Source organism: Heptranchias perlo, chromosome 10 (assembly GCF_035084215.1).
Source record: "Heptranchias perlo isolate sHepPer1 chromosome 10, sHepPer1.hap1, whole genome shotgun sequence".
In the NCBI taxonomy this organism is placed as follows: domain Eukaryota; kingdom Metazoa; phylum Chordata; class Chondrichthyes; order Hexanchiformes; family Hexanchidae; genus Heptranchias; species Heptranchias perlo.
The window spans coordinates 20,715,215-20,742,010 of record NC_090334.1 but is presented as its reverse complement, the minus strand read 5'-3'; the positions used below and the strand labels follow the sequence as shown (position 1 = coordinate 20,742,010).

Sequence of the window (26,796 nt, the reverse complement as noted above, 5' to 3'; positions counted from 1 at the left end):
ATTTCAGACAGTGCAAGAAAAGGCCCACTTGTTATCTTTTAAACTTTCTACCAGCATATAGTTATCTCCCTCTCCTCTCACACTAACAACTGGTGCCATCATTACATGCTGATAATAGCCAAAAATAACATGGTAAGAATCATTTATGTTTCCTATTATCTGTCAGGTCTGAAAGCATGGCTGACTGGGAATGTTAGTATATGCATCGATAGGAATATATTGCTCCTTCAAGAAATTATGTTTGGTATTGTCATCAGATTTAACCTTTAAGGTGGCCCCTTCACCTTTGTGTCTGATCTCAGAAGCTTAAAAAAAAATTAAGCTCAGTACTTGGATGGGGTCGGGGGGCGGGGTAACTGTCTCTTGGCCTTCTTTTGGTCTCATGTCATTGAGCATGCGGTGGACTCTGTTCAGTGGTGCGTGTGACCCAAACACTATCATTTCCTGGGAGCTAAATTAATTTCATCAAATACTTACTGTAAAGTTTCACTGCAAAGCGCTCATTACAGTGGTAAAAAGGCCGTTAAACAATAATCCTGATCTTGTTTTCTTTATTCATAACAAAATTAATTAAAGTTTCAAGTGGAAAACTGATTCACTATTTACAGTTTTCAATTGAAAATAAGCACTGGTTTATTTATAAATGATATTCAAGTTATTTTCCTATTTGGATTGGGAGGGAGGGTAAAATACTTGTGCACATTCCTTTTGACATAGATAAGCCTGGAGACAATGTTGGTAAACGCCAAGTTTGTTTGTAAGTTCTATGCTAATTTTGCTGTTGAAATGAAGTTTGCACTACTTATTACCCAGGGGCAGACAGCTTGTTCACTAATATCTGACTTAAATTAGAGCTACTATATACAATCTGAGTACGTGAGACACCCGTGTGACTGCCTTATCGCCTAAACGCAATGGTTATGTTCAATGTACTACTTAAAACTTTGATGGAGTTCCTCCAATGGGCAAATGCATCGTGTCTGGAATTAAGTTGTGCGGATCAGGAAGGAATCTGGTTTGATCCCATCTCTGCTTAGGTAGCTAATGGCTGCTTTTACCTTTTGTGGTCCAAGAGGTTTATGGGAGAGCAATATCATGGGTGCTGCTTTCTCATGTTTACTCTTAAAACAGTGGACCAGTCTGCACGTAGACTGGCTGTAAATTTGATCTGGGTATTCTGTATATGTGCAGACTGGCTGTCATTAGCCAATGTGCTTGGGTGAAGTACTAATTTTGTGACATCACTACAAATGGCTCACACATTGAAACTGGACCTGCAGTTATACTTGAGCACGCAAGGCCAGGGTTGCAGTGAAGTTTCTCAATGTGATTACAATTCTGTATGCGGTGCAGCATTTTGTCACTTGTTGTCACACTGCAGCTTGCAATGGATTACATTTGTGTTAAATGTAATTACTTTTCTGTTCTTAATATCTTTTGAGTTTGCTGTGGCCAGGAGTTTTACTTAAAATTTGAAAATCAGAATTTATTTCAGAATGTTACCCAAGCCAGTAGCCCTGAGAGTTGAGCAGAAAAAGTTATTTATTTTCTGGTAGCCTGTACCTAACATCATGAAAATTGACCAGTGAGCTTTCTGATGGTTTGATCGACCAAGCAGGGAAATTGCTATTTCCAGCTTCTGATGGAAGTGTGGGTCTATTTTCGTTGTACTCGGATGATGGTCCTCCACAATCATTAAGTTTAATTCCTTGATCTTTCATTTTCTACTTTTTAGAAAGAGTCCCTGTGATCTATTGTATTTCCTTAATGATCAGTTTTAACACTCTATTGAAACTGTAAGCTTGTACGGTTCATTCCTGATTTTTAATTGGTTGTATAATTAAATCTATCTTGCTTGAGAACTTGGGCAAATTTTGAATCTGCTTTAACTTGATAATTGGGCTTTTGTTGAACCTCGGCATCTTAAGCGACACTGAGCTGAGCTTCCAACCGCACATCCTCTCCATCACAAATACTGCCTACTTCCACCTCCATAAGATCGGACACCTCAGCTCTACAGTCACTGGAAGCTTCATCCATGACTTTTGTCACCTCCACATGACTATTTCAGTGCTTTCCTGGCCAGCCTCCCATCCTCCATCCTCCATAAAAGTCAGCTCATGTAAAACTCTGTCCCACTCACCCATCAGCTATGTCCTCGTTCACCTACACTGGCTCCCAGTCCCCCAACTCTTCCAAATTAAAAAAAAATCTCATCCTCATGTTGAAATCCCTTCATGGCCTCACTCCTTTTATCTCTGTAACCTCCTCTAGCCCCACCCTGAACTTTCTATTCCTCTTGACTGTGACTTCCTGTACATTTTTCCTTCACCCCAGCATTGGCGACCGTGCGTTCAATCGCTTAGGCCCAATACTCTGGAATCGCCTCCCTAAATCTCTCCCCTTCCTCTCCTGCTTTAAGACCCTCCTTAGCATTGATCTCTTGGACCAAGCTTTTGGTCATCCTTCCCACTCTATCCTCTTGCTCAGCATCCATTTTTAAAATTATCCCTTTATCAAGCACTTTGGGATGTTTTTCTACGTTAATGGTGCTATATAAATGCAAGTTGTTTTAGTCATCATTTTATGCAATTGGAGTCTGCCTTCTAGAAGCATTTTTTTAATGTACTTTAAGGATTGATGGATGGTACAGCATGTTGACAGCTCACAGTATTAGTGATGGAACTCAGTTTGTACCTCTTTCCACGTTGCCCCATTATTAGGTTGACTTGCATTGAAAATTATATTAGATTTTTATTTTAATTGGTATCATTCATTTCTACATGTTAGATGTGTCTTTTTTCAATACACTGGAAAATAAGACATTGATTATCGAGCTATACTTGTTTTTTTCCTCCTGCTTGAGTGAGGACAAAACCGCTGGTGAAATATCAGTACTTTTTTTTTGGACTGTACATTCATGATCTATTTTACAAAGTTAGTTTAGCCCTGCTACAGGTGTCCTTGTCCAATGCTTCTCCACTTGGTGGGATTGCCCTCACTTGGTTCCACTCTTACCTATCAAATTGTCATCAGAGCATCTCCAGCAATGGATTCTCATTCTATAGCCACACCATGACCTCAGGAGTCCCCCAAGGATCCTCTTCTTCCTTATCGATATGCTGCCCCTTGGCAACATCATCCAAGGAATTGGAGTCAGCTTCCATATATACGCTGGTGAAACCCAGCTGTACCTCTCCACCACCTCTTTCAACCCCTTCCTCTACGCTGCCAGACTGACTTTAGATCTTGGATGAGCCACAATTTGCTCCTGTTCAAACATTGGGAAGATCGAAAACATTGTCTTTGGCCCCTGTCACAAACTTAGTACCCATGTCACTGATCTCATCTTCCTCCCCAACCACTGTTTCAAGTTGAACCAGACTGTTCACAATGTTAGCATTCTATTTGACCCCATGCTGAGCTTGCGTCCCCATAACCTCTCCATCACCAACCAAGACCACCCATTTCCACCTTCGTAACATCGCCTGCCTCCACCCCTGCCTCAGTCCATCTGCTTCTGAACCCCTCATTCATACCCTTGTCACCTCCAAACTCGACTATTCCAACGCTCTGCTGGCCAGCTCCCCATCCTCCAAGTTCTTTAAAGCTCATCCAAAACTCTGCTGTTCATATCCTATCCCCCACCAAGTCCCGCTCACCGTCCTTGCTGTCCTACTTTCGCTCCCGGTCATCCAATTTAAAATTCTCGTACTCGTGTTTAAATCTTTTTGTGGCCTCGCGCCCCCCCCCCCCCCCCCCCCCCATTTCTGTAACCTCCACCAGCCCTACAACCCCATCTCGAAATCTCTGTTCCACCAACTCTGGCCTCTTGTGTATCCCTCCCTTTGCCCTGCCATTGGTGGCCAAGTCTTCAATTGCCTAGGCCCCACACTCTGGAATTCCCTTCCTAAACCTCTCCATCTCTCTTTCCTCCTTTAAGAATCTCCTTACAACCCACATCTTTAACCAAGCTTTTGGCCAGTTTTCGGCCATCCATCCTAATAATCCCTCCTTTAGCTCAGTGTCCATTTTTGTCTGATTAAAGCGTCTTGTGTTGCTTTTATATGTTAAAGGCACTATATCAATGCAAGTTGTTGTAGTTTGATCTAATTAATTTATGTGAAGTAATGAAATACACTCTGGTAGAATATATGTATACTTGGTCAGGCAGTTGAATAAAAAGCAGTTCATTTTTGTAAGCTTTACAGTAACCACAGCCTACTGTTGAAAACATTTTTTGGTTTGGACTATTTCTTGAACACAATTAAATTACATCATCTTGATTTGGCATGTTTGAAAATGTTTAATCTTTGTCCATTTTCTTTGTGATACTTTTGAAATAGGAACTACTTCAGGAATAGAACAGGATTGTATTATTTTTTACTAAGTATATTTTTGCAACCCTGTAAGCTCACTGCTTTCACTAAAACGCAAAAAGGATTCAAGGGATTGCCGTTTTTATTTGGAAAAACAAGTTGTTGACTTAGCCCTGCCTTTTGAACACACATCAACTGCCAAAATTAGATATCATTTTACCAGTTTCACAAGTTGTCTCTCTTATTTTACATGCTTTTGGTTTAGGATCTCTTCCTGTTGCTTGGTCTGAGTGTTAGCGTAATCTGTATTTAAAGGCTTTGAAAGGATTGCATCACTACAAACTCATCATTTCCATATTGAAGCAGAAATTCATCCCACTAAAGCCATTGCACAGCTTCCTTCTCTCATTTCAATTCTCTTGTATGCCCTCAAGGTTTATGTCTTTAATTGCACTCCGTATTGCCAAATAGAAAGTGAGAATCACTCCTATACTGTATAAAACTCATTTGTGATATTGCACTGATTTGGCAGGTTAGTTCTGTAAAGGAAGTTTATACTTCAAATCAGGAGTTGGAATGAGGTGAAAAATGGCTTTGTAAAATTCATGATTTGGTGGTTCAATGCAAATACTTCAATAATTTGCAAATAAATGTATAGGTTATAAAGCAGAGTAGCTTTAACAAACCTTAATGCTCGTATTTATGACTTGTATTCGTGCTTTTTGTTTTTCTCTTGCCGTTAAGTGACGGGAAAATTGCAGAGCTCTATATTGTTGACCTTTGACCATTGAAACAGTTCAATTGTTTCAAACGATTGTGTAAGGCTTTCTGCTAAAGGAACGGTAATAGCCAACAGCATGCTGAATATAACAAATATGAAGGAGGGAAACCTGAATAATGCTGGATGCTTTTTAAGGAGTTTAATAGAAATTAATCTTTATAAAATTAACAACCTGGTGGAAAGCTGCATAAATAATGGATACTTTTTCTTTTGTTCCAGTTCGTCCTATCTGGCTCGGATGACTTTAATCTGTACATGTGGCGCATTCCTTCCAATTTAGAGACAGGTGAGTTATCATGTAGGCTGACCTGATTTATACTGATGTTTTTATCTATCTGTTATAAATAAGGAATATACAAATGCACTGACCAATAGTTCTTTTTGAAGAGAAATCCCAGGCTCCAAATAACTGTTATATAGTGGACTCAACACTTTTCCAATATCTAATTCCTGGAACAAATTTGCTTTGTTTTAAAAGATGTTTTCAAAGTTTTTTTTCCAAGAAGTCTGGATCTCTCCCACTTATTGATAACAGTAACATATTATAACAGTCCTTATTATACTTTAGAAATATTGTAGTTTTATTACCAGATTATGATTTTTGCATTGTTTTCTTTATTCCTTAGAAAGTCATGTTGTAGTCTTCAAAGGTGGCACAGCACTTCCTTACTGTAGCTCAAAGGCCTGGGCTTGATTCCAGCCCAGACTGATGGGATAAGTCTCCTTGGTCTTCCGGCTGCAAGGGTCTCATGTGAAGTGAGTTTAGACAGTCTCCTAGTGGTGTTGGTTCAAAGCACAAAACTGCCCATTGTTTAATGCTATTGGCAGTCTCACTCCAGAGGCATGATTTTAACAGTGAAAAATGGGTGGGTTGGGGGCGGGGGGGGCATTCAAAATCGCAACCATTTCAGACCACTCCCAACCCGCCCATTTCTGGTTTTCACTGGGGCGGGATGAGGGGCGGGCGACCAACCCGCTCCCAGGAGGTGGGTTGGTGACTAAAAACTTTCAAGGAGGCTGCGGGCTTCCATTTTTGCAGAATTTGCAATTTCAACCCCTGGTGGCCGGGATTCCTGAGCTTTCTACTTCACACCACATGAAAGGAGTCGAGAAGGCCCGAAACTGTCTTTCTCGCACAGCTTGTGGGCCCGGAGGAGCAGAAGTGCTTCCCACAGGCCCAACAAGCCTACCTGCAACGACCCCCCAACTATTGCGAAACCCCCCCCCCCCGCAATGACCGTGGAACCCCACGATGACCCCAAACGACCATGGGCACCCGTGATGAACCCCGATCCCAACCCCAGTGACTGACTCCCCACCGGTGCCCCTGTGCCACCCTCCCGCCCAATCCATTCAAACAATCAAAGACTTACCTGAACACGTCCTCTCCCTGGCTGCTCTCCTGTCCGACTGAGACCAGCCTGTCAATCAGGCCGGTCAATCGGACAGCAAACCGACAAAAAAAGGCATCCTTACATCAAAATCGTAAGGACATCCAGGAAACCTGTGCTTCCAGGATTGCCGTCCGCATTTTGACCCCCACCCCCTTCCTGGCTCGAGGTCAAAATCAAGCCCCAGGTGTGGGAAATAAAAAGGTCAACTTAGTCCTGTAGGGGGTTCTCTTCTAAGTTTAGGGTTAAGGTATGTTTTAGGACCAGAGATGAGGAAACCTTAATCTTGCTCTGGCTAATTCCATGTTTGGCAATTTTTAAGTTAATTTATCGCAAATGGAGAACTGTTCCATTCTCTAATCTACCTTGATGAATTTAAAAATCATCTTCCTTCACCCCTCTCATCCTTGCAAAACAATTCCACTCAGGAATATTTGTTGTGCTACCTGGTCTAATTTATTTTTAAATTGAAATGAGCCCTGTTTATAGAAACTCTGCCCAAGTTGAGAACAGAAATTGAACTAGTGCAGTAGAACATAGGAGAGTAGAACAACTTCATGGTCAACTTCAAGGAGCAAGATGATCTTCAGAAATGTGATGCAAACATTGGAACTCCATTAATACATAGAAAATAGCAAGTTGATATAGACTTCAGATATATGTTACAATTTGGGTTTTCTTCCAATAGTTTCCTTTCGTGCTTCATGTACAATCCAGCTTCCATAGGTGAGTGTGAGCTCCCTATGTAACTTGGCTTTGGGCGCAAGGTATGATGGATGCAATATGCACATGTGAACAGTGAACACTTTTACCATTGGCATATACATTGGAAACAGTATGGGTTGTGCCCTGAAATTTCTGATCTTTATCAAATTGGCAGAAAATAATGACAGACCATGTGGTTCAGGCTGAAAATGATTGAAACAAGAATAAAATATGGTAGCCTAGTGGTCATGGGTTCAAATCCAACCATGGCAAGTTGTGACATTAAATTGAACAAAAGACTCCAGTCCCACAATACGTGACTCCTAATGCCCTCTGGAGGCCCCCACCATCTTCTCAGGCCAACTAGAGATGGGCAACAAATCCAGCTTAGCCAGCATCGCCAAATTTAAAAAGAAGAAAAATTGGTCAATCAGCTGAACAAGTACAGGAATACTTGCCAATAGTATAAACTGTTGCAAAGTAATAAAAGTTACTAAACTTCTTGAATATTCTGCAGTAACTTTTTTTTTGTAATTTACACCACATGTCCTTGATGAAATATTTTTATATGAGGAAGACACTTCAGAGTCCCAATAAACTCTGACCTATGTAGCGAGAAGGGAACCAGAGAATCTGGACAGCTGGTCTGATTATATCCTTCTCTTTCCTTTGATGGTAAACTGATACAAAAGGAGGATTAAAAATGATACCTTCACACTGAATTAAAACTGTCAATCAAATAGATTTCAAAGGCATCAGGGCATCCTCTCAGAATCCTGACCACAATTCTCATATTTACAGGACAAAGCAAAGTTGAAAATGCTGCTTGTGTGACAACTTAATGGGATAATTGCAAGGCCATAGCCTAAGTAAATGCTGTTGATAGCTTGGTGATCAGTATTGATTATTTCTATCACCTTAGTTGGCTTGCGTTGTTTAACATAAACAGAAGTGCCATCACCTGCATTTAGCCTTGGCATAATGGTAGCTTCTGAGTCAGAAGGTTGTGGGTTTTCAAGCCCATCTGTGTTCTCAAGTGGATGTAAAAGGTCCCATTGCACTATTTGAAGACGGGGCGTTCTCCCTAGTGTGGCCAAAATCCCTCAACCAACATCACTAAAACACATTATCTGATCATTTATCAGATAATCCATTTTAGTGATGTTGGTGGGACTTTACTTTGCGTAATTTGGCTGTCGCATTTCCCTACATTACAACAGTGATTACATTAAAAAAGTACTTCATTAGTTGTAAAGAGCTTTGGGATGTTCTGAGATCGTGACAGGAACGATATAAATGCAACATCTTTCTTTTTCTTTGCATACTTGATAGGTTTATGTATTTCCTATCTTCCATACATAAAAATACAGATGGATTTCCCAGAAAACAGACAGAGAAGATCATTTTAAAATTGTTATAATACTGGCAAGCGACAATTTCAAAAACACATATTGTAGAAGTTATTTTTGATCTGAACCAGCAGTCAAATAATATATATATTTAGCACCTTGAAAGATTTAAAACTGACTTTAATTTATCACAATTTAAATGATAAGATTGCTGTCTAGATATTTTCCGAACTTCAGAGTATCTGTTTTGGCAACATGTTTTGCTTGCTGATTATAACTTTGAATTTAACTGCTGCCAGTGAGCGTCTGCTGTTAGGGCTCTAGTTGGTTCTTGCTATCCTAAAGCAGTTTATGATGTAAACTTTTGGTTTTCTAATCATGTTTATGTCAGCTGTATAGAAGGAGAAACCTCTAATGTTTTACAAGAGTATTTGACGAGATCAAGGCCATGGCATTTGAAATGTCAGTGTTGCAGAAACCCACTATATTGATTTTTATTTAGTGGTGTTTTGAACATTAGGTTTTTGAAATTTGTTATTTAAAGGTGCATTATCACTATGAAGTTGGGTACCAACTGGTAAGGAAGATGGCAAATCAGATATTTTTGCTCAAGCCTAGCATCCCAAAATGTTCTTGAGAGCAGCCTGTATTAGCCTTGCCTCATATTATGTTACTTCTGTGCTGGTGCCTTGCCACTGCTTGTAGTCTTTTTCTAACTAGCCTTTGAATAATATAAAATGATATGCATCTATAATAAATTAATAAACTTATGTCTGCATGCATTTGCTGGCAACTCTTTCCATTTACAATTTTCAATGTCCACATGTACATTAGACCTATTTATGTAAACTTGTCATGCTGTAATTACACTTTCCTGCCAATGGAGACACTGCAGCATCACCATGTATTTACAGTGAGACATGTTTCCATAGGCAGTTTCTATTGTAATTGTGGACACAAATTTATAATGGAAATATAAAAATAAGGACCTAATGTATGGATAATATGGGGACTGAATTATGTCTGTAGACCCTAGTCCAATTATTGCCTGCCAACTAACCCCACTTCACCTAAAGACGATACTTGGTTTTGACTCTTTGTGTGCAATGCCATGGGAGACTGACTAGATATGTGAAAAATTATGCTGCTTGGTTGTTTCTATTTTCCATCATTGCAGAAATGCAACTGCTGTTGGCAGCAATGTCAACATCTGAGATTATTTCATTTTGCAAGCTTAAAGAAGATTTATAGAAAGTTGCTCAGTGAATGAGGCTTACACGTAGCGAGAATTGTCTCCTCAACAATGTACGTAGTTGATTTTCTATGAACCTAAATATAAGGTGGTCATTGAGCTGGAATTCAAACAGTACAGATGCTAAGTGTTGGTTTATGTAGTACTGTGTTTAATCAGCCATGGTAACCTGTTTTTACACAACTTTCTGTTCCCCAATTTTTTTGGAGTGGAGTTTTAACCTTTTATGTACATTTTTATGATTCATTTCTTGTTTATGATTCATTTCTTGTTACTTTATTTAACCCGTGGTCAGTTTTGTGACATGCCATGATGGTGTACCAATATATTGTGCCACTGAGTAATGGGACATGGGTTTGCATCTATACTTCTTCAAAGCACAAGTCCTGCTCTGGCTGGTCAATAAAGGGAAGGAAAACCATATTTGTAGAGCGTTGAGAGTAGGTCACCTTCCCAACTGAACTCTTGTCAGAGGAACGTTGTGCAGAACAATAGAACGGCAATTTTTTCTGAAGAGTTAGATTCACAAATATGACTCTTGCTCTCCTCCCTTCTTCTCATGAGGTTTTTGCTGGGGTACAGGTCCATGGCACTCCTCTCAAGGAACTTCGGCTCAGATTTGTTGAACTGGAGTCCAAGGCGCAGACATTGCGATGCATCAGGGAGGGTGGAGGGGGGGGGGTGGGTGGGGAAGAGTTACCTGGACACTGACCCAGGAGCCAGTCACACCCCATAGGCTAAGTAGTGGTTTAGGTTTGGTTAGTGGTCAGGGATAGGAGGATGTGACTGTGAGTCAGGGACCCCAGATGCAGTGGTGGAGGAGCCTCAGCCTTTGCCCTTGTCCAACAGGTACGAGGTACTTGCTACCTGTGTCGATGCGAACAAAGACTGCAGGGAGGATGGGTAAATTGAACACAGCACTGTGGTACAGGAGACCATTCAAGGAGCAAAAAGGAATGTGGTAGTGTTAGGGGATAGCATAGTCAGGGGGACCGGGAGTCCCGAAGGCTATGTTGCCTGCCTGGTGGCAGGGTTAAGGACATCTTGCGGCTGGAGAAGAACTTGAAGCAGGAGGGGGAGGATCCAGTTGTGCTCCACGTAGAAACCCACAACGTAGGTAGAATTAGGAATGAAGTTTTGATGAGGGAGTTTGAGGAGCTAGGGTCCAAATTAAAAAGCAGACCCTCAGAGGTAATAATCTCTGGATTACTACCTGAGCCACGTGCAAATTGGCATAGGGACAAACAGATTAGATGGTTAAACGCATGGCTGAAAGTGTGGTGTGGGAAGCAGAGGTTTCAATTCATGGGGCACTGGCACCAGTACAGAGGAAAGAGGGAGCTGTTCCATTGGGATGGGTTCCACTTAAACCGAGCTGGGACCAGTGTCCTGGCGAATCAAAAATCAAGGCTTTTAAACTATTAAGAAGGACGGAGGGTTCAGGTAAGGTTAAATTTATAAGTCTAAAGAGAAAAGTCAAGGCTGTAGAGCAGAGTAGTGATTTGGGTAAAAACAAGCAGAGTGTGTCAGGAAGGGATCGAGAGTTTAACAAAGGTCACATCAGGGGGAAAAAAAGTTAAAATTAAAGGCACTATATCTGAATGCACGAAGCATTCGTAACAAGATAGACGAATTAATGGCACAAATAAAGATAAAATGTTTGATCTAGTAGCCATTCCTGAGATGTGGTTGCAGGGCGACCAAGGTTGGGAACTAAATATTCCAGGGTACTTGACTTTTAGAAAAATAGGCAAAATGGAAAAGGAGGGGGATGGGGGGTGTGGGGTGGGTAGCCCTGATAATAAAGCTTTAGATAAAGGCAGTAGTGAGAAAGGATCTTAGCTCAGAAAATCAGGATGTAGAATCAGTATGGGTGGAGCTAAGAAATAACTTGAGGCAGGAAACACTATTGGGCGTAGTTTATAGGCCCCCTAACAGTTATAGTGTTGCACACATTATAAATCAGGAAATTAGAGGAGCATGTAACAGAGCTAATGCAATAATTGTGGGCGACTTTAATCTTCATATAGACTGGGCAAACTAAATTGGCAAAAGTTGTATGGAGGACGAGTTTATGGAATGCATTAGAGACTGTTTTCTAGAACAATATGTCGAGGAACCAACTAGGGAACAAGCTACATTAGGTCTAATATTGTGTAATGAGACAGGGTTAATTAGAAATCTTATAGTTAAGGATCCCTGGGGGAAGAGTGATATGATAGAATTTCATATTGAGTTTGAGAGTGATGTAGTTAAGTCTGAAACTAGGGTCTTAAATTTAAGCAAGGCCAATTATGTAGGTATGAGGGGCAAGTTGGCTAAGGTAGATTGGGAAATTAGTTTAATAGATATGACAGTAGATAAGCAATGACGAACATTTAAAAAATATATTCATAATTCTCAACGAATATACATTCCCTTGAAGAATAAAAACTCCATGGGAAAAGTGATCCAACTGTGGCTAACTAGAGAAGTTAAGAATAGTATTAGATGAAAAGAAGAGGCTTACAATGTTGCCAAAAAGAGTAGTAAGCCTGAGGAATGGGAGGGTTTTAGAAAGCAGCAAAGGATGACCAAGAAATTGATGAAGAGGGAGAAAATTGAATGAGAGTAAACTAGGAAGAAATATAGAAACAGATTGTAAGAGTTTCTACAGGTATGTAAAAGGGAAGAGATTAGAGAAAATAAATGTGGGTCCCTTAGAGGCAGAGACAGGAGAAATTATAATGGGGAATAAAGAAATGGCAGAGACGTTAAACAAATATTTTGTATCTGTCTTCAAAGTAGAAGGCACCAAAAGCAATAATGGGGAACCAAGAGTCTAATGAGAATGAGGAACTTAAAGTAATTAAGATTAGTAAAGAAAAAGTATTGGACAAATTAATGGGACTAAAAGCTTACAAATCCCCATGATCTGATGGCCGACATCCTAGAGTTTTAAAAGAGGTGGCTGCAGAAATAATGTCTGCCTTGGTTTTGATCTTCCAGAATTCCCTAGATTCTAGAACGGTCCCTGTGGATTGGAAGGTAGCAAATGTAACCCCGCTATTCAAGAAAGGGGGGAAGAGCGAAAACAGAGAACTATAGGCCAGTTAGCCTGACATCAGCACCAGGGAAAATGCTCGAATCTATTATTAAGAACGTAGTTTCAGGGCACTTAGAAAATCATAATATGATTAGACAGAGTCAACACAGTTTTGTGAAAGGGAAATCGTTTGACAAATCTATTAAGAGTTTTTTGAGGGTGTAACTAGCAGGGTAAATTGTATATTTGAATTTTCAAAAAGGCACTTGCTGTGGTGCCACACAAGCGGTTGTTACACAAGATTAGGGCTCATGGGATTGGGGTAATATATTAGCATGAATAGAGGATTGGTTAACGGACACAAAGCAGAGTAGGAATAAACGGGTCATTTTCAGGTTGGCAGGTTGTAACTAGTGGGGTGCCGCAAAGATCAGTGCTTGGGCCTCAGCTGTTTACAAAATATATCAACGACTTAGATGAGGGGACCAAGTGTAATGTATCCAAGTTTGCTGATGACACAAAGGGATATGGACAGATTAAGTGAGTGGGTGAGAAGGTGGCAGATGGAGTATAATGAGGGGAAATGTGAAATTATCCACTTTGGTAGGAAGAATAGAAAAACACAATATTTTTTAAAAGGTGAGAGACCAAGAAATGTTGGAGTTCAGAAGTATTTGGGTGTCCTTGTACATGATTCACAGAAAGTGAACATGCAGGTACAGCAAGCAATTAGGAAGGCAAATGGGAGGTTAGCCTTTATTGAAAGGGGGTTGGAGTATAAGAGTAAGGAGGTCTTGCTGCAATTAAATAGGGCTTTGGTGAGACCACACCTGGAGTACTGTGTACAGTTTTGGTCTCCTTACCTAAGGAGGGCTATACTTGCCTTAGAGGGGGTGCAACAAAGGTTCACTAGATTGATTCCTGGGATGAGAGGGTTGTCCCAGAAGGATGAGTGGTGATCTCATTGAAACGTATAAAATCCTGAGAGGGCTTGATAGGGTAGATGCTGTGAGGCTGTTTCCCTGGCTGGAGAGTCTAGGACTAGTGGTCATAGTCTCACGATAAAGGAGTGGCCATTTAGGACCGAGATGAGAAATTTCTTCACACAGAGGGTTGTGAATCTTTGGAATTCTCTACCCCAGCGGGCTGTGGATGCTCAGTCGTTGAGTATATTTAAGACAGAGATCAATAGATTTTTGGACACTAAGGGAATCAAGGGATATGGGGATCAGGCGGAAAAGTGGAGTTGAGGTAGAAGATCAGCCATGATCTTATTTAATGCCTCAGCAGGCTCGAGGTGCCGTATTGCCTACTCTTGCTCCTATTTCTTACGTTCTCTTGTGCCTCAATTAAGTTACAAAGAAATGACAATACTGTCACAGGCTTTTGGGTTCAACTAGTCTGTGTTGTTTAACCTCCACACGAGCAATAATTCTAATCCCATGTCCCCACCGTGTTTCCACATTCCTTTATCCCCGATTCCTTCTACTAGCTGTCTTACTTATTCTTAAATGTTGACATGTTTGCTGCTTCTATCACGAACTCTGGCAGTGAGTTCTACAGCTGCACAATACTCTGTGGGGGGAAGAAAATCTTTCTCTGTCCTAAACTTCTTAGATTTAATCTTACATCTATGTGCCCTCATTCTAGACCCCTCAACCAATTGGAAACGGTCTGTTTCTATCTAAGCTGTCCCATTCCTCTATAATTCTACTTCTGTGCTCATGAGTTCCTCAGGGCAGTGTCCTAGGCCCAACCATCTTCAGCTGCTTCATCAATGACCTTCCCTCCATCATAAGGTCAGAAATGGGGATGTTCACTGATGATTGCACAGTGTTCAGTTCCATTCGCAACCCCTCAAATAATGAAGCAGTCCGAGCCCGCATGCAGCAAGACCTGGACAACATCCAGGCTTGGGCTGATAAGTGGCAAGTAACATTCGCGACAGACAAGTGCCAGGCAATGACCATCTCCAACAAGAGAGACTCTAACCACCTCCCCTTGACATTCAACGGCATTACCATCGCCGAATCCCCCACCATCAACATCCTCGGGGTCACCATTGACCAGAATCTTAACTGGACCAGCCATATAAATACTGTGGCTACAAGAGCAGGTCAGAGGCTGGGTGTTCTGCAGCGAGTGACTCACCTCCTGACTCCCCAAAGCCTTTCCACCATCTACAAGACACAAGTCAGGAGTTTGATGGAATACTCTCCACTTGCAGCTCCAACAACACTCAAGAAGCTCGACACCATCCAGGACAATGCAGCCCGCTTGATTGGCACCCCATCCACCACCCTAAACATTCACTCTCTCTACCACCGGCGCACAGTAGCTGCAGTGTGTACCATCCACAGGATGCACTGCAGCAACTCGCCAAGGCTTCTACGACAGCACCTCCCAAACCCGCGACCTCGACCACCTAGAAGGACAAGGGCAGCAGGCACATGGGAACAACACCACCTGCACGTTCCCCTCCAAGTCACACACCATCCCGACTTGGAAATATATCGCCGTTCCTTCATTGTCGCTGGGTCAAAATCCTGGAACTCCCTTCCTAACAGCACTGTGGGAGAACCTTCACCACACGGTTACAATATGAACAATTTCATATCTTTAAAGATATAGATAGTGCAATTTGCAGATGATACTCATTTTTGCTTTCTTTTTCTTTTTGTTTTTAAGTCTAAAGTTCAGAAAATTGAGAGCACAATTAAAGCAGTGGGCACTCCCTCTGAGATTCTTTGTTTATACCAAAATACGTTGCGTACTGTTTAATTGACTACATTTTATTGTCACCCTCACTTTGCTAAACAGACAGGAAGTCCATATTGCTAGCAGGATCGATGAAGGAAATGTTGCGATGACCAGTGCTATTTACCATACCTTGATAGCTTCATTGCAAAATTTAATGCAACTTAACTCCTCCTTTCCCCCCCCCCCCCCCAAAAAAAAGTTCTGCTACCAATATTCAGAATTCTTCTCACAAACTATATTAATTCCCAATGGAGTAATTTGACATACAAAATTAAATTAAAATGGTGGTTCACTGAATGAATAGCACCACAGAATGGAGGGATCTAGGTTTAGTTTTCCCCTCCCCTTCCACATGTCTGAATTTAGAGCCTTGGTCATACTGCTCAAGGAATGTGCTTCCCTCGCCAGAGGGATGGATAGAGAAGTCTGAGGGAGAGTATTTTGTTGTGATTGGTTGGAGAACAGCAGGAGCAGATGTCTTGGTTGCAGGGGAGAAGGGGAGGGTAGGTGAACTAGAAATAATGTCTTCTTTAAATAATGAATAAAGGAAGCTGATTTGAAAATGCTATTCTAGCTTCCTGTGATTTCCCCGCCCAAACCATCTTTTTTGGCCTTTGCGGATGAGATTGCTCGTTTGTAGCAAACTGGTAGATTTAAGTTGTGAATTTGTGCCCACTGGCAGCTGCGTTCAAACTGTCCAAACTCATTTTATATGGAAACTAGTGGAGGTTGTCATCCCATACGTTTGAAGTGACTTCAAAATGCAGTTTTAGAAATTTTAAAACAGGATGTGAATCCAGTGGGCTGAATTTTCAGGCCTCTCTCCCATTGGGAATGGGGCGGTAGCGACCTAAAAATGGAACTTGCTGTGCTGTTATCGCTGGTGTCTTCCGAGTAGGTGGCCCAAGCTGTTGCCTGAAGAGTGTATCTAGCTGATTGCAATATTTAAATCTGGGTCCTATAACATCAATAGAACTCTGATGCCATTTTTGGGTGAACTGGGTTGAGCGTGCGCTGTGGAGCCTAAAGATAGGTTAGACTTTATTTTTGTGGAGCCGGGGGAAGCAGGAGTACACCTCCAGACTTCACAAATGCAGCCTGAGCTGCTGCTGCTCCAGTTGCCCACCCACGGACCTACCTAAGTTGGGTCCAGACCCCCGAGACGCTCACACCTCAGCCGCATCCCTGCCTTCCTAATGCTCGGCCCTCAAAATGGACCGGGCCTCCCCACCAGGACAACCAGGCTGCCAGCCTGCATTCCTCCAGCCAGCCACCCAAAGTCCACTTGGGTGGGAACATCCACCCCAAATGTATCATATAGTCCCTTATTTATTATTTATTCAGGCATGTAACTTTTTTAGCACTTGCTTGAAGCACAGCAAGAAAGTTGACACAGCACTTTTTGGGGAGGAAAGAATGAATAAACATTATTGGGAAATTGGTGAAGAAGAAGAAAAATGAAGCCTTAATTCTGGATTTGGAAAATGCTTTCAGGTAACTGAGCAAAGCTTCGAACAGTTGGATAAACCTAATTTCCTTTCAAAGTTGAGTTGTTGAATGCAGTAGTGCGCTTCAGTAATTGACAAAATATATAAACATGAGATTGGTGGACCGAATGACCTTGCCTTACTTATCATAAAATATGTGGTCGAATGTGTACTGGACTCAAATGTGTATTGGTTAAAAAATAATAAAAAGTGTTATTTTTGAATGTATTTAAAAACAAAATGGTGTGTAGTTATACTTCTGGTGTAAACTTTTTGCAGGAGGCCCCGCCAGGATTGTGAATGGTGCATTCATGGTACTGAAGGGTCATCGCTCCATCGTAAATCAAGTGCGCTTCAACCCTCATTCATACATGATCTGTTCATCAGGAGTAGAAAAGATTATCAAGGTATGTTGTACCACCAGCAGGAGTTTGACACTGGCAGCATTTAGACTTCACCGCTTAGCCATCTGTGTACACTGAGCCCTTTGCACTGAGACTATATCACTTGACGATGATATAATAAAATTACCATTTTTTTAAAACAAAAAATGGAAAATCCCTAAAGCTGGCATCTTTGGGGGAAATAAACTTTGTTAGTACTGGCAATTGCCCAGATTAAGGTAAATATACTTGTTTTATTTTACACATCTCAATAGACAAAACCGTTCCGGGTTCCAGATTTATCAGTATGTACATTATGGGGAGTTTATTCAGCAACAGTCTTTACTAGAATGGCTCCAGGGGTGAGGATCTTCAGTTATGTGGAGGTGGTGGAGGGAGTGAATGATTAAGGTAGTGGCGGGCTGCTTTGTCCTGGATGGTATCGAGTTTCTTGAGTGTTGTTGGAGCTGCACTCATCCAGGCAAGTGGAGAGTATTCCTTCACACTTCTGACTTGTGCCTTGTAGATGGTGGAAAGGCTTTGGGGAGTCAGGAGGTCAGTCACTCGCCGCAGAATACCCAACCTCTGACTTGCTCTTGTAGCCACAGTATTTATGTGGCTGGTCCAGTTCAGTTTCTGGTCAATGGTGACCCCCGGGATGTTGATGGTGGGGGATTTGGCGATGGTAATGCCGTTGAATGTCAAGAGGAGGTGGTTAGACTCTCTCTTGTTGGAGATGATCACTTTCTGGCACTTGTCTGGTGCGAATGTTACTTGCCACTTATCAGCCCAAGCCTGGATGTTGTCCAGGTCTTGCTGCACGCGGGCTCGGACTGCTTCATTATCTGAGGGGTTGCAAATGGAACTGAACACTGCAATCGTCAGCGATCAACTCCACTTCTGACTTTATGATGGAGGGACAGTCATTGACTAAGCATTTAATCATTCATTGTATTTAATTTCTCAAAGGGGCTGAGATGGTGAGATATACTTTTTTTAAAATAAATTTCTATTTTATTTTTACATCCATAGTCAAAGGTTTGTGCTCTTCAAAGGAATTGATTTATATTTAGTGTTTATGGGTACTGAACCAACCCAAAGAACAAAACCTTTCCAAGCTACACTAGCTGATTATTATAGTAATAAAAGATTGATTACACAATGACATAGAAAATAATGGGTTTACCACATTAGCAGGTGAGACAGCACTGCATTTATCGAGTTAATGTTGACATTATATGAACGTTCTACTGCAGGTGTGGTCTGTGACTCATGGAATGCACTTAAATTCAACTTTCTTTCCAAGGTCACGGTGTCTTTAGTCATAGATTCCTCATGAACTTTAAAGGCTTGACTGCCTCTGGTGTTTGTGAGATTGAGTGGCACAGTGGTTCAGAAAACTGCCGTTTGCCCTTTGAGAACTGGGTTTGAATCCAGCCCAGACTAATGCGAGGCTGGCCAGAGATGTCCTATGTGAAATGAGTCAGTTCCTGGTGGGTGTTGGCTGACAGTTCAACGTGGACATTAAATTGTCAATCTTGCTCAAAGGGTCCACAAATATAGCTGGGTACATGTGATATATTTTGTAGCACAGTACACATGATAGATTTTATAACATGGTTCTGAATAGCCATCACTTGGTGCATATTTAATTACATTTTTAAAATACAGAATAATTGCCTACAGAACAACAGTGACTGCACTTGAAAAGTAAAGCACTTTAGAATGTTGGGAGGACATGAAGGACACTAAATAAATGCAAGTTCTTTCTCACTGGATCCTTTTTATCCATGCAATGCCAAATGTTGCCAATAGATGGACTAGAGAGATGCATTTCTATGTCCAGCAGGTGATTGATAGTTGCCTTACTTTGCAAAGGAAAGACCTGACTGCTTCATGTTCTTTGTTGTAACTGTAGAACCACGGTGCTCTTTTGAGTTTGGGGCAAATATATTGTTGGGCCAGAGCTTCACTCTGCAACAAGTTGTGTTATATCGGACCTGGGATTGCTTGCTGCAGATATTGAGTGTCTCAATTGGCATGATGCTTCATTCACTTTGATGAAAACAAAACTGCACAGTGCTTTTTTTCCCCAATAATGTTTGTGATAAAGTTACAGACAAACCAATATTATATTTTTAGATTCTATATCCCACTACTCAGAAAATCTTTTGTTTTGTTAGATAACATTTTCAAAGAATATAGTCTGTATTTTTTGAGTCCAGTGGTTACACATTGTAACCCAGCAGCATGTAATCTTTATGTAACCAGAAAAATTATACACTACTGTCTACGTGACTTAAAAAAAATCAAAGTATCAATAAAATCTGCTACAAAGAAATTGTACTATAATAACCTTTTGAGAATCTAAAGAACTTGTGAAACTTACACTTCCCTGCTATCTCGGCAGCAACGCAGGCTTCATATTTGGGAATAAGACACCTGTTTTGAATATGGATGACTACTCTCTTTACAGGTGCCTGTCTCAAAAGCCCATTACTGTTTGTTTTAATTATATGCTTGATTTCCTTCCGCAGCTGGAAAACAAAAAGATAAATAGTATTTATTAACATGTTAACGTCTGGCTCCCCACAGTTTACAATCACGGCATCTTCCTCTATTGTCCAGCTCTGAATGACTGCCCGTGAGTGTTTCTTCTCCTACCTATCGGAAAGCAGCCAGTCCAGCAATGATGTCTCTTCGTGTTCCCACCACGATGTCTTCCGAATCCCCTCCCAGACATATCCTTGGCCTCCTCCTCTTCTTCATCTTGGTGACATCTACAGGAGTGGGGTCAGCTTTCACTTGTATGCTGATGATACCCAACTGTACTCATCACCTTTTCTCATCCCCATGGCCACCCCCATGCTGTCATATTGCCTGGCTGTCATTAAAGTCATGGAGGAGTCACAACTTCCTCCACCTGAATATCAGAAGACCAAAGCTATAATTTTTGGCCTCTTGGTTGATTCGATTATTCTATTCATCTCCCCCATCAAGTCTAACCTGTACAAAACTCAGACGCCTGTATCCTTTCCCCCACTAAGTTCCACTTGTCCATCTCCCCATCCTCTCAGACCTCCATTAGTCCCCTGTCATTGCATTAATTAAAAAATCATTGTCCTCATCTTCAAATGTCTTTACAGTTTCCAACATATCACGGTAACTTCCTTCAGCCTTGTATCCCTCTTATGATCTTTGATCCTCTGACTCTGGCCTTTTGGGCACCCCTTCACCCCACCATTGGTGGAAGTCTTCAGCTGCCTCTGCTCTACTCAGTGGATCTCCTTCCACTTCTCTCACCACCTTTTAAAAAATCTTCTCCAAACCCATGTTTTGGACCAAGCATTCAATCAACCCTCCTTTCCTCTCCCTCCAAGGCTCAACATTGTTCCCTTATTTCTTTTGATTTTCAAGGGACTTTGGGGCGTTCTTTATGTTAAAAATTGCTATATAAATGCAAGTTGGTGATGGTGTAGATGCTGTTGAAATGCTCCAGCAAGATTATGACAAAACTGAGCACTAATAGAAAAGGTCTTCAGTTTGCTTTTAATCAGATATATTTTATCACAAGACAGGTTCATATACATTGTTCACTGACGATGACCTGGACTATTGCAGTATAAATGCAAAGGCAGTTTAAAAGTTTAGCTTAAAATTCACCCACCTTTTAGTCACAAATTCCGTAAGGGTTAGTGATTCATATTTGTTTTGATAAGGCTACATGAGAGCTATAGATTTTAACTTCAGAGCATTACATTACAAAATCTGAAAATAGCTATGACTGATTTATGTTTGAGTACTTCAATCTGGTTCAAAAAAAATCTTTTTCAGAAAAATTTATGTAACTGTAAACACTAAATGTTTTTGTGCTTTCTTAATACAGGTGTGGAGTCCATACCTTCAACCAGATTGTGCTGGAGACCTAGAAGGAGAGGTGGAAGATGACACCCGCAATCTTTATACTCACGAAGAGTACATCAGCCTGGTCTTAAACAGCGGGAGTGGTCTGTCTCACGATTATGCTAACCAGTCAGTTCAGGAAGATCCGAGAATGATGGCTTTCTTCGATTCTCTTGTACGGCGTGAGATTGAGGGTTGGAGTTCTGACTCGGACAGTGACCTGAGTGAGAGTACAATTCTTCAGCTACATGCAGGGGCTAGTGAACGATCAGGATACAGTGATTCTGAATCTTCTGCTTCCTTACCACTGTCGCCCCAACAAGGTGATGATTCAGATGAGGCAACATACACTCTGGACCGACAGAAGCTGTCAAATACTTCAACCAGGGAAGACCTACGGTCTCGTCAGCAGAGGTTGTCTGCACTCAGACGCTATCAAGACGAGCGACTTCTAACTCTTTCTAATGACTCTGATTCCTCAGAAAACAACTATCAACAAGTAAATACAGACTCTGATACAGATCCTGTGGCGAGGCCTCGATCTCCGAGCCCAGAGGCGAACGATTCCAGTAGTTCCAGTAGCAATGGTAGGCGGCGTGCATCTACACGCCAAAGAAATGCTTCAAGAGCCAAGCAAAAACTCCGTAGGGAAAAAAGGAGTACTTCACAACTCAAAAAAGCAAAACAATGTGCTGCTGAGGATAATGGCAACTATTCTCAAGTACAAGGCGGTGACCGTTCTTCATCAGCTTCATCTTCACCAGAAAGAAGCAGTACTGAGTTTGAGAGTAGAGGAATAGTGTCTCCTTGCTCAGACAGTGAATCTGAGGTCAAAAAGGTTTATAAGGCCTACAGCAAGATCCAAAATACCTTCAAGTCACAATTGAAATCAAAAGGATGCTCCATGACGTTTTTATCACTGGCGGAGATGCCGGACACAAGTGAGAGAGGCAGCTCATTAAGTACTTTAGCCCAAGAAATTGACACTGCAAGAAAAGGTACAGCAGTATCTCATCATAGACGTAGAGAGGAAAGATGTTTAGATGAACACAATGGTGAAAGTACCAGCTCAGCAGGTTATACACAAATACAGGCAAAGAACAAGCATTCAGTCTTACTCAGTCATGAATGCAGTACTGCAACGCCTATGAAGGAAATGACGTCTGGAGAGCAGGAACATGCTGTCGAAGATGTCCCCAGTAGCTGTACTGAGGTTTGTTATGAGGCCAAAAAGGTTAATGGCAAATCAGTCTGTGTAGGAAACAACAGTAACCTAACTAACCAGTGTCAAGCATTTGGTAGCCAGGCACAAGAACTGTGTGGTCACACAGAAATGTTGGAATGTGTGAATACCCAAAATGTACAGCAGACAGCCAGAGAAGAACCTGGTCAGGAATTTATCAAATCTTCACCATCTCCAGCACTCCCTTTTGCAGAAACCCATTTAGCTGGAGCAAAAAGTAATTCTGACGATTGTTACAGAGACCACATTGATAAATCCAAAACCAGGACTTGTGATGTTGAAGAAAGGTGTTCAGAGGCTTCTTGCAACAATCACAACAATGGGCTTTTTGATAAGCAATACACAGGCAACTGTGAACAGACTTGCCCAGAGCAGGGGGATTCAGCAGTAGCTTCCAAGTCTGAAGCGGGTAACTATGTGCAGGTAGCCTCATTGTACCACAAGGAAGATTGTTCCCAGTCTGGGATAAATGAGCATTCAGAATGTACTAAGAATGGCATTGCAGCCAAACAAAACATTTTTGATTGTCCCCAAGGGATCCTGTCACCAGCTGAGACTGGCCAGCCTTCTGGAGGGTTAAAAAGGTTGCGAAAAGAGTTGGATCCTGACTACACGCCAGCTGAGAAGAAACAGAAGACATGATATGATTTGCACTTGTCCCAAAGCAGTGCCTCATTATGTCACTGATGAAAGCATTTAACTAGAACTCCACAAGACACTGGTCTGTAAAACAGTGAGAGTTTTTGTTAACAATTATGTAAATAAGTCAATTTCTTGAAGAAATGCTAATACAGAAATTTGTAGAATGTGTATGATAATGGTATATAAAATACAAATTATTTGGAGTGATTCTAACTTTGGATTCAAATATCCAATTTGTCTCGGAGGATTTGTAATTCTTCTGTTTAAGTATTCATTATGCCAAGCAAGGGTATATTCGGTCTCAAATAGGTCAAATTATTACAAAGCTTCCCCTAATATCAACTTGGAAAGATAAGTAAATTTATACATAGGCACAGACATTGAATTTCAAATATTCACGCCCATGGAATAACAATAATAGAACAGATGAAGACTTTTTGAAATCTAACACTTTATAGTTCTTGAGGTTTTTTTTGTCTTATTTTAAATTGCCACCTTTGTATGGTAGCCTTTTATTCATGCGAGGGGTAAACGGTTGGATTCTTAAGGAAAAATGTTTAACATGTTGGTTGTGTACGTGGAACACAGTGATTTGTTGATGAAGAGAGTTAGACTTAAACAAAATGGTCAGGAATAAAATTTTGTGTTTTACGTTTAATTTCTTAATGAGAATTATTTGAAGCACAACACTTCTGCACAGTGGGTACATGGCCAGCTGTCACTTTCCTTAACTGACAAGAGAAATAATCATTGCCATTCGCAATCCCTTTTGTGTCTTCCTGCATTCCTGGCTCCACACTGTTCTCCAGCTGAGAAGGCAAAGTGGTGTTTTACTGGCACAGGTCGATCCTTGAAAGTTAATTTGAACCACAGTCCCCATGAGGGATTTGTATTTTGGTGTGTTTTTATTTGAAGGGAGGAAAGAATGGAAATGATTAACCCTTAGTCTAGTTCCATGGTGTCTTCTTTCAGCCAAAAAGACAGTATGGATTGAGCTATAAATATCTCCACAACTGCTCTTCTGTGTTGACGAGATGCATTTCCTGGCACAGTAGGGCAGGTTTCTCTGCCAATCTACGTATCTTGGAGGTTGAAGTCCTTCATCCAGCAGCCCACTATTGCCATAAGCAAAGTTTAAGGATTAGGTGAGAGAAGGTGAGACAAGGACTACCTGTATTACTAGAGTTATCTTAGGATATTTTAAATTTTAAGCTGCAGAAGACAGCAAATAAAATACAATAGCTATGAAACTAATATTGTAATTGTACTTTAGGGATGAGTAACAGTGAGTTGGCACTTCCAATACTTGGATGATGAAAGGTTCAAACGTGAAATAAGTTTGGACGTTATTGGCTCAGTTCTGAATGAGCATAGAACTCTTGGTTCAGCACAAAGCTGTACTAAGTAAGCAATCTCATTTAGAGAGGTTTAAGAATAGCTGGAGTGGGAAATTGAAAATACACAGTGGTGCAGTAGGAGATGCTTGTCTGAGGTTAGGATTAAGACACACTTCTTGGGCAGAATAGAAAGTTCCTTTATCCAGTGTTCAGCCTATGCAATACTTGCATGGTGCTGATATACCCCAGCATGGGCATCCCTCACTTTGATACCGAAAGGGAAAAAACAGTTTACTATTATTGGTGTGTATGACAAACACAACAAAAAGGATATAAAGTGATACATGCTGTGATTGATTTGCTGAAACTGTGCCTGAGGCGAGTGCATAAATGCACTATTGACAACACCAAAAAAAAGGAAGCTATTCCTGTGGTGAAATTTGGTGCTGTAAGAACATTTAAATGTTGCAGCATTTAGTGCATATTGGCTTTGAACATATAGCAAGTATAATGCAAAGGTGACAGAATTTCCTTCAAATCCAAGTGGGTTAAAGTTTTTGGATAAAAATGTCTTAATGACACTAAATTACCAAAGGTCCTAAACAAATAGAAAATATATTGATGGGCATCTCGCGGCGTACGCCGTTAGTTAGACTTTTTCCTGCACCCTTCAGCTGGAATATAATTTGTGCCGTAACTTGCTGGCACTGTGAGCTGATAACGGTGCATCTGGGACCTTACTGAACGACGGGACCAACAGTGTATCTCCTTAACCAATGAGATTTAAGGATTGAGAAAGAAACTGGAACGACAGAGGAGGATGAATTAGAGTCAAATTAAGTACAGAAAGAAATAGAGATGGAAAGAAAGGTTGGATTAAGAGAGAAAAAAACGAGACCAATGGAAATGTATGAAAAAGAATTTAAATTTTTTAAATCTCTTAACAAGCAGGAATGAAATTCTGTAGTTGAAATTGTTCAATTTCTGGGCCGGAGAGATTGATTGGCATTGCATTAATAATTACCATGTCGTTAAAAAGGTACTTTTGCTGTTAATTATGAATCCTAACTTTCTGTGGCAAGTTTAATGGGCTATTTATGTGCAAATCCAGCAAGTTCTTAAAACTAACAGGAGGCTATGGGTGAGATGCTGTTTGTGCGAATCGTTTTAAGCAGGTTAAATTGTTTAAGAAAAATCCAGGATAGGAAGGTTTGTACATGATGTGTGGGCCAAATGCCTCTTGACTTGTGCTTTGTTGTGTTCCAACTTGGAACTCTGCTTTCAGGACACTCTTACTGATTCTAATGGTGTTTCCCTTACCTGACCTGCCTGCTGTAAAATTGAACCATCCACATAAGTAGCATAAAGTGAAGTAACTGACTCATCATTTTCTCTGGCATGAAAATTCACCTATTTGAGGCTATGTTCATTCTGCTACTTGAAATTGGGAATACTGCTAAAACCATTCTTGTATAAAATGGATTGTTTAAACATTACATAGCGAATTCTAGACTTTTCCATGATCTTATAGAAGTCTATAAAATAATGAGGGGCATAGATAAGGTAGATAGTCAAAATCTTTTCCCAAAGGTAGGGGAGTCTATAACGAGGGGGCATAGATTTAAGGTGAGAGGGGAGAGATACAAAAGGGTCCAGAGGGGCAATTTTTTCACTCAAAGGGTGGTGAGTGTCTGGAACGAGCTGCCAGAGGCAGTAGTAGAGGCGGGTACAATTTTGTCTTTTAAAAAGCATTTGGACAGTTACATGGGTAAGATGGGTATAGAGGGATATGGGCCAAGTGCAGGCAATTGGGACTAGCTTAGTGGTATAAACTGGGTGACATGGACATGTTGGGCTGAAGGGCCTGTTTCCATGTTGTAAACTTCTATGATTCTATGATTACCCTGCTGCTGCTACTGGTATCAAAATATACTGCTCATTTCTGAGTTTGCCATCTCTCTGTCTAAATGTTCAGGGTGTATGAAATCAATGTACTATTGTGTTTTTCCTCTGGCATTTGTGTGCTGCAACACATCCTGTCTGAGCTATTCCACACTTGCTGCCATTCTTAGTGAAAAGGTGCATTGTTGAATTCTGATAACTGGGCACGGTCTGATCATACAGCTTCATTACCAGGTACATAGAAAACAATACCACATTGTGCATGATATAAATAAGTCTTTCAAAATGACATACAAGTACGGCCCTATGGTAACAAT

General features: G+C 41.0%; 1 protein-coding gene across 1 annotated transcript in view; it reads left to right on the top strand.

Annotated features, from left to right (window-relative positions):
• Positions 1-23,898, top strand: part of dcaf5 (ddb1 and cul4 associated factor 5) — a 96,215-nt gene extending 72,317 nt beyond the window's left edge. The window contains exons 7-9 of the mRNA XM_067991306.1: positions 5,320-5,386; positions 17,349-17,476; positions 21,339-23,898. Of these exons, the coding sequence (XP_067847407.1) occupies positions 5,320-5,386; positions 17,349-17,476; positions 21,339-23,240 (2,097 nt within the window). The 3' untranslated portion in view covers positions 23,241-23,898. The remainder of the gene's footprint in view (positions 1-5,319; positions 5,387-17,348; positions 17,477-21,338) is intronic.
• The last annotated feature ends 2,898 nt before the right edge of the window (positions 23,899-26,796 follow it).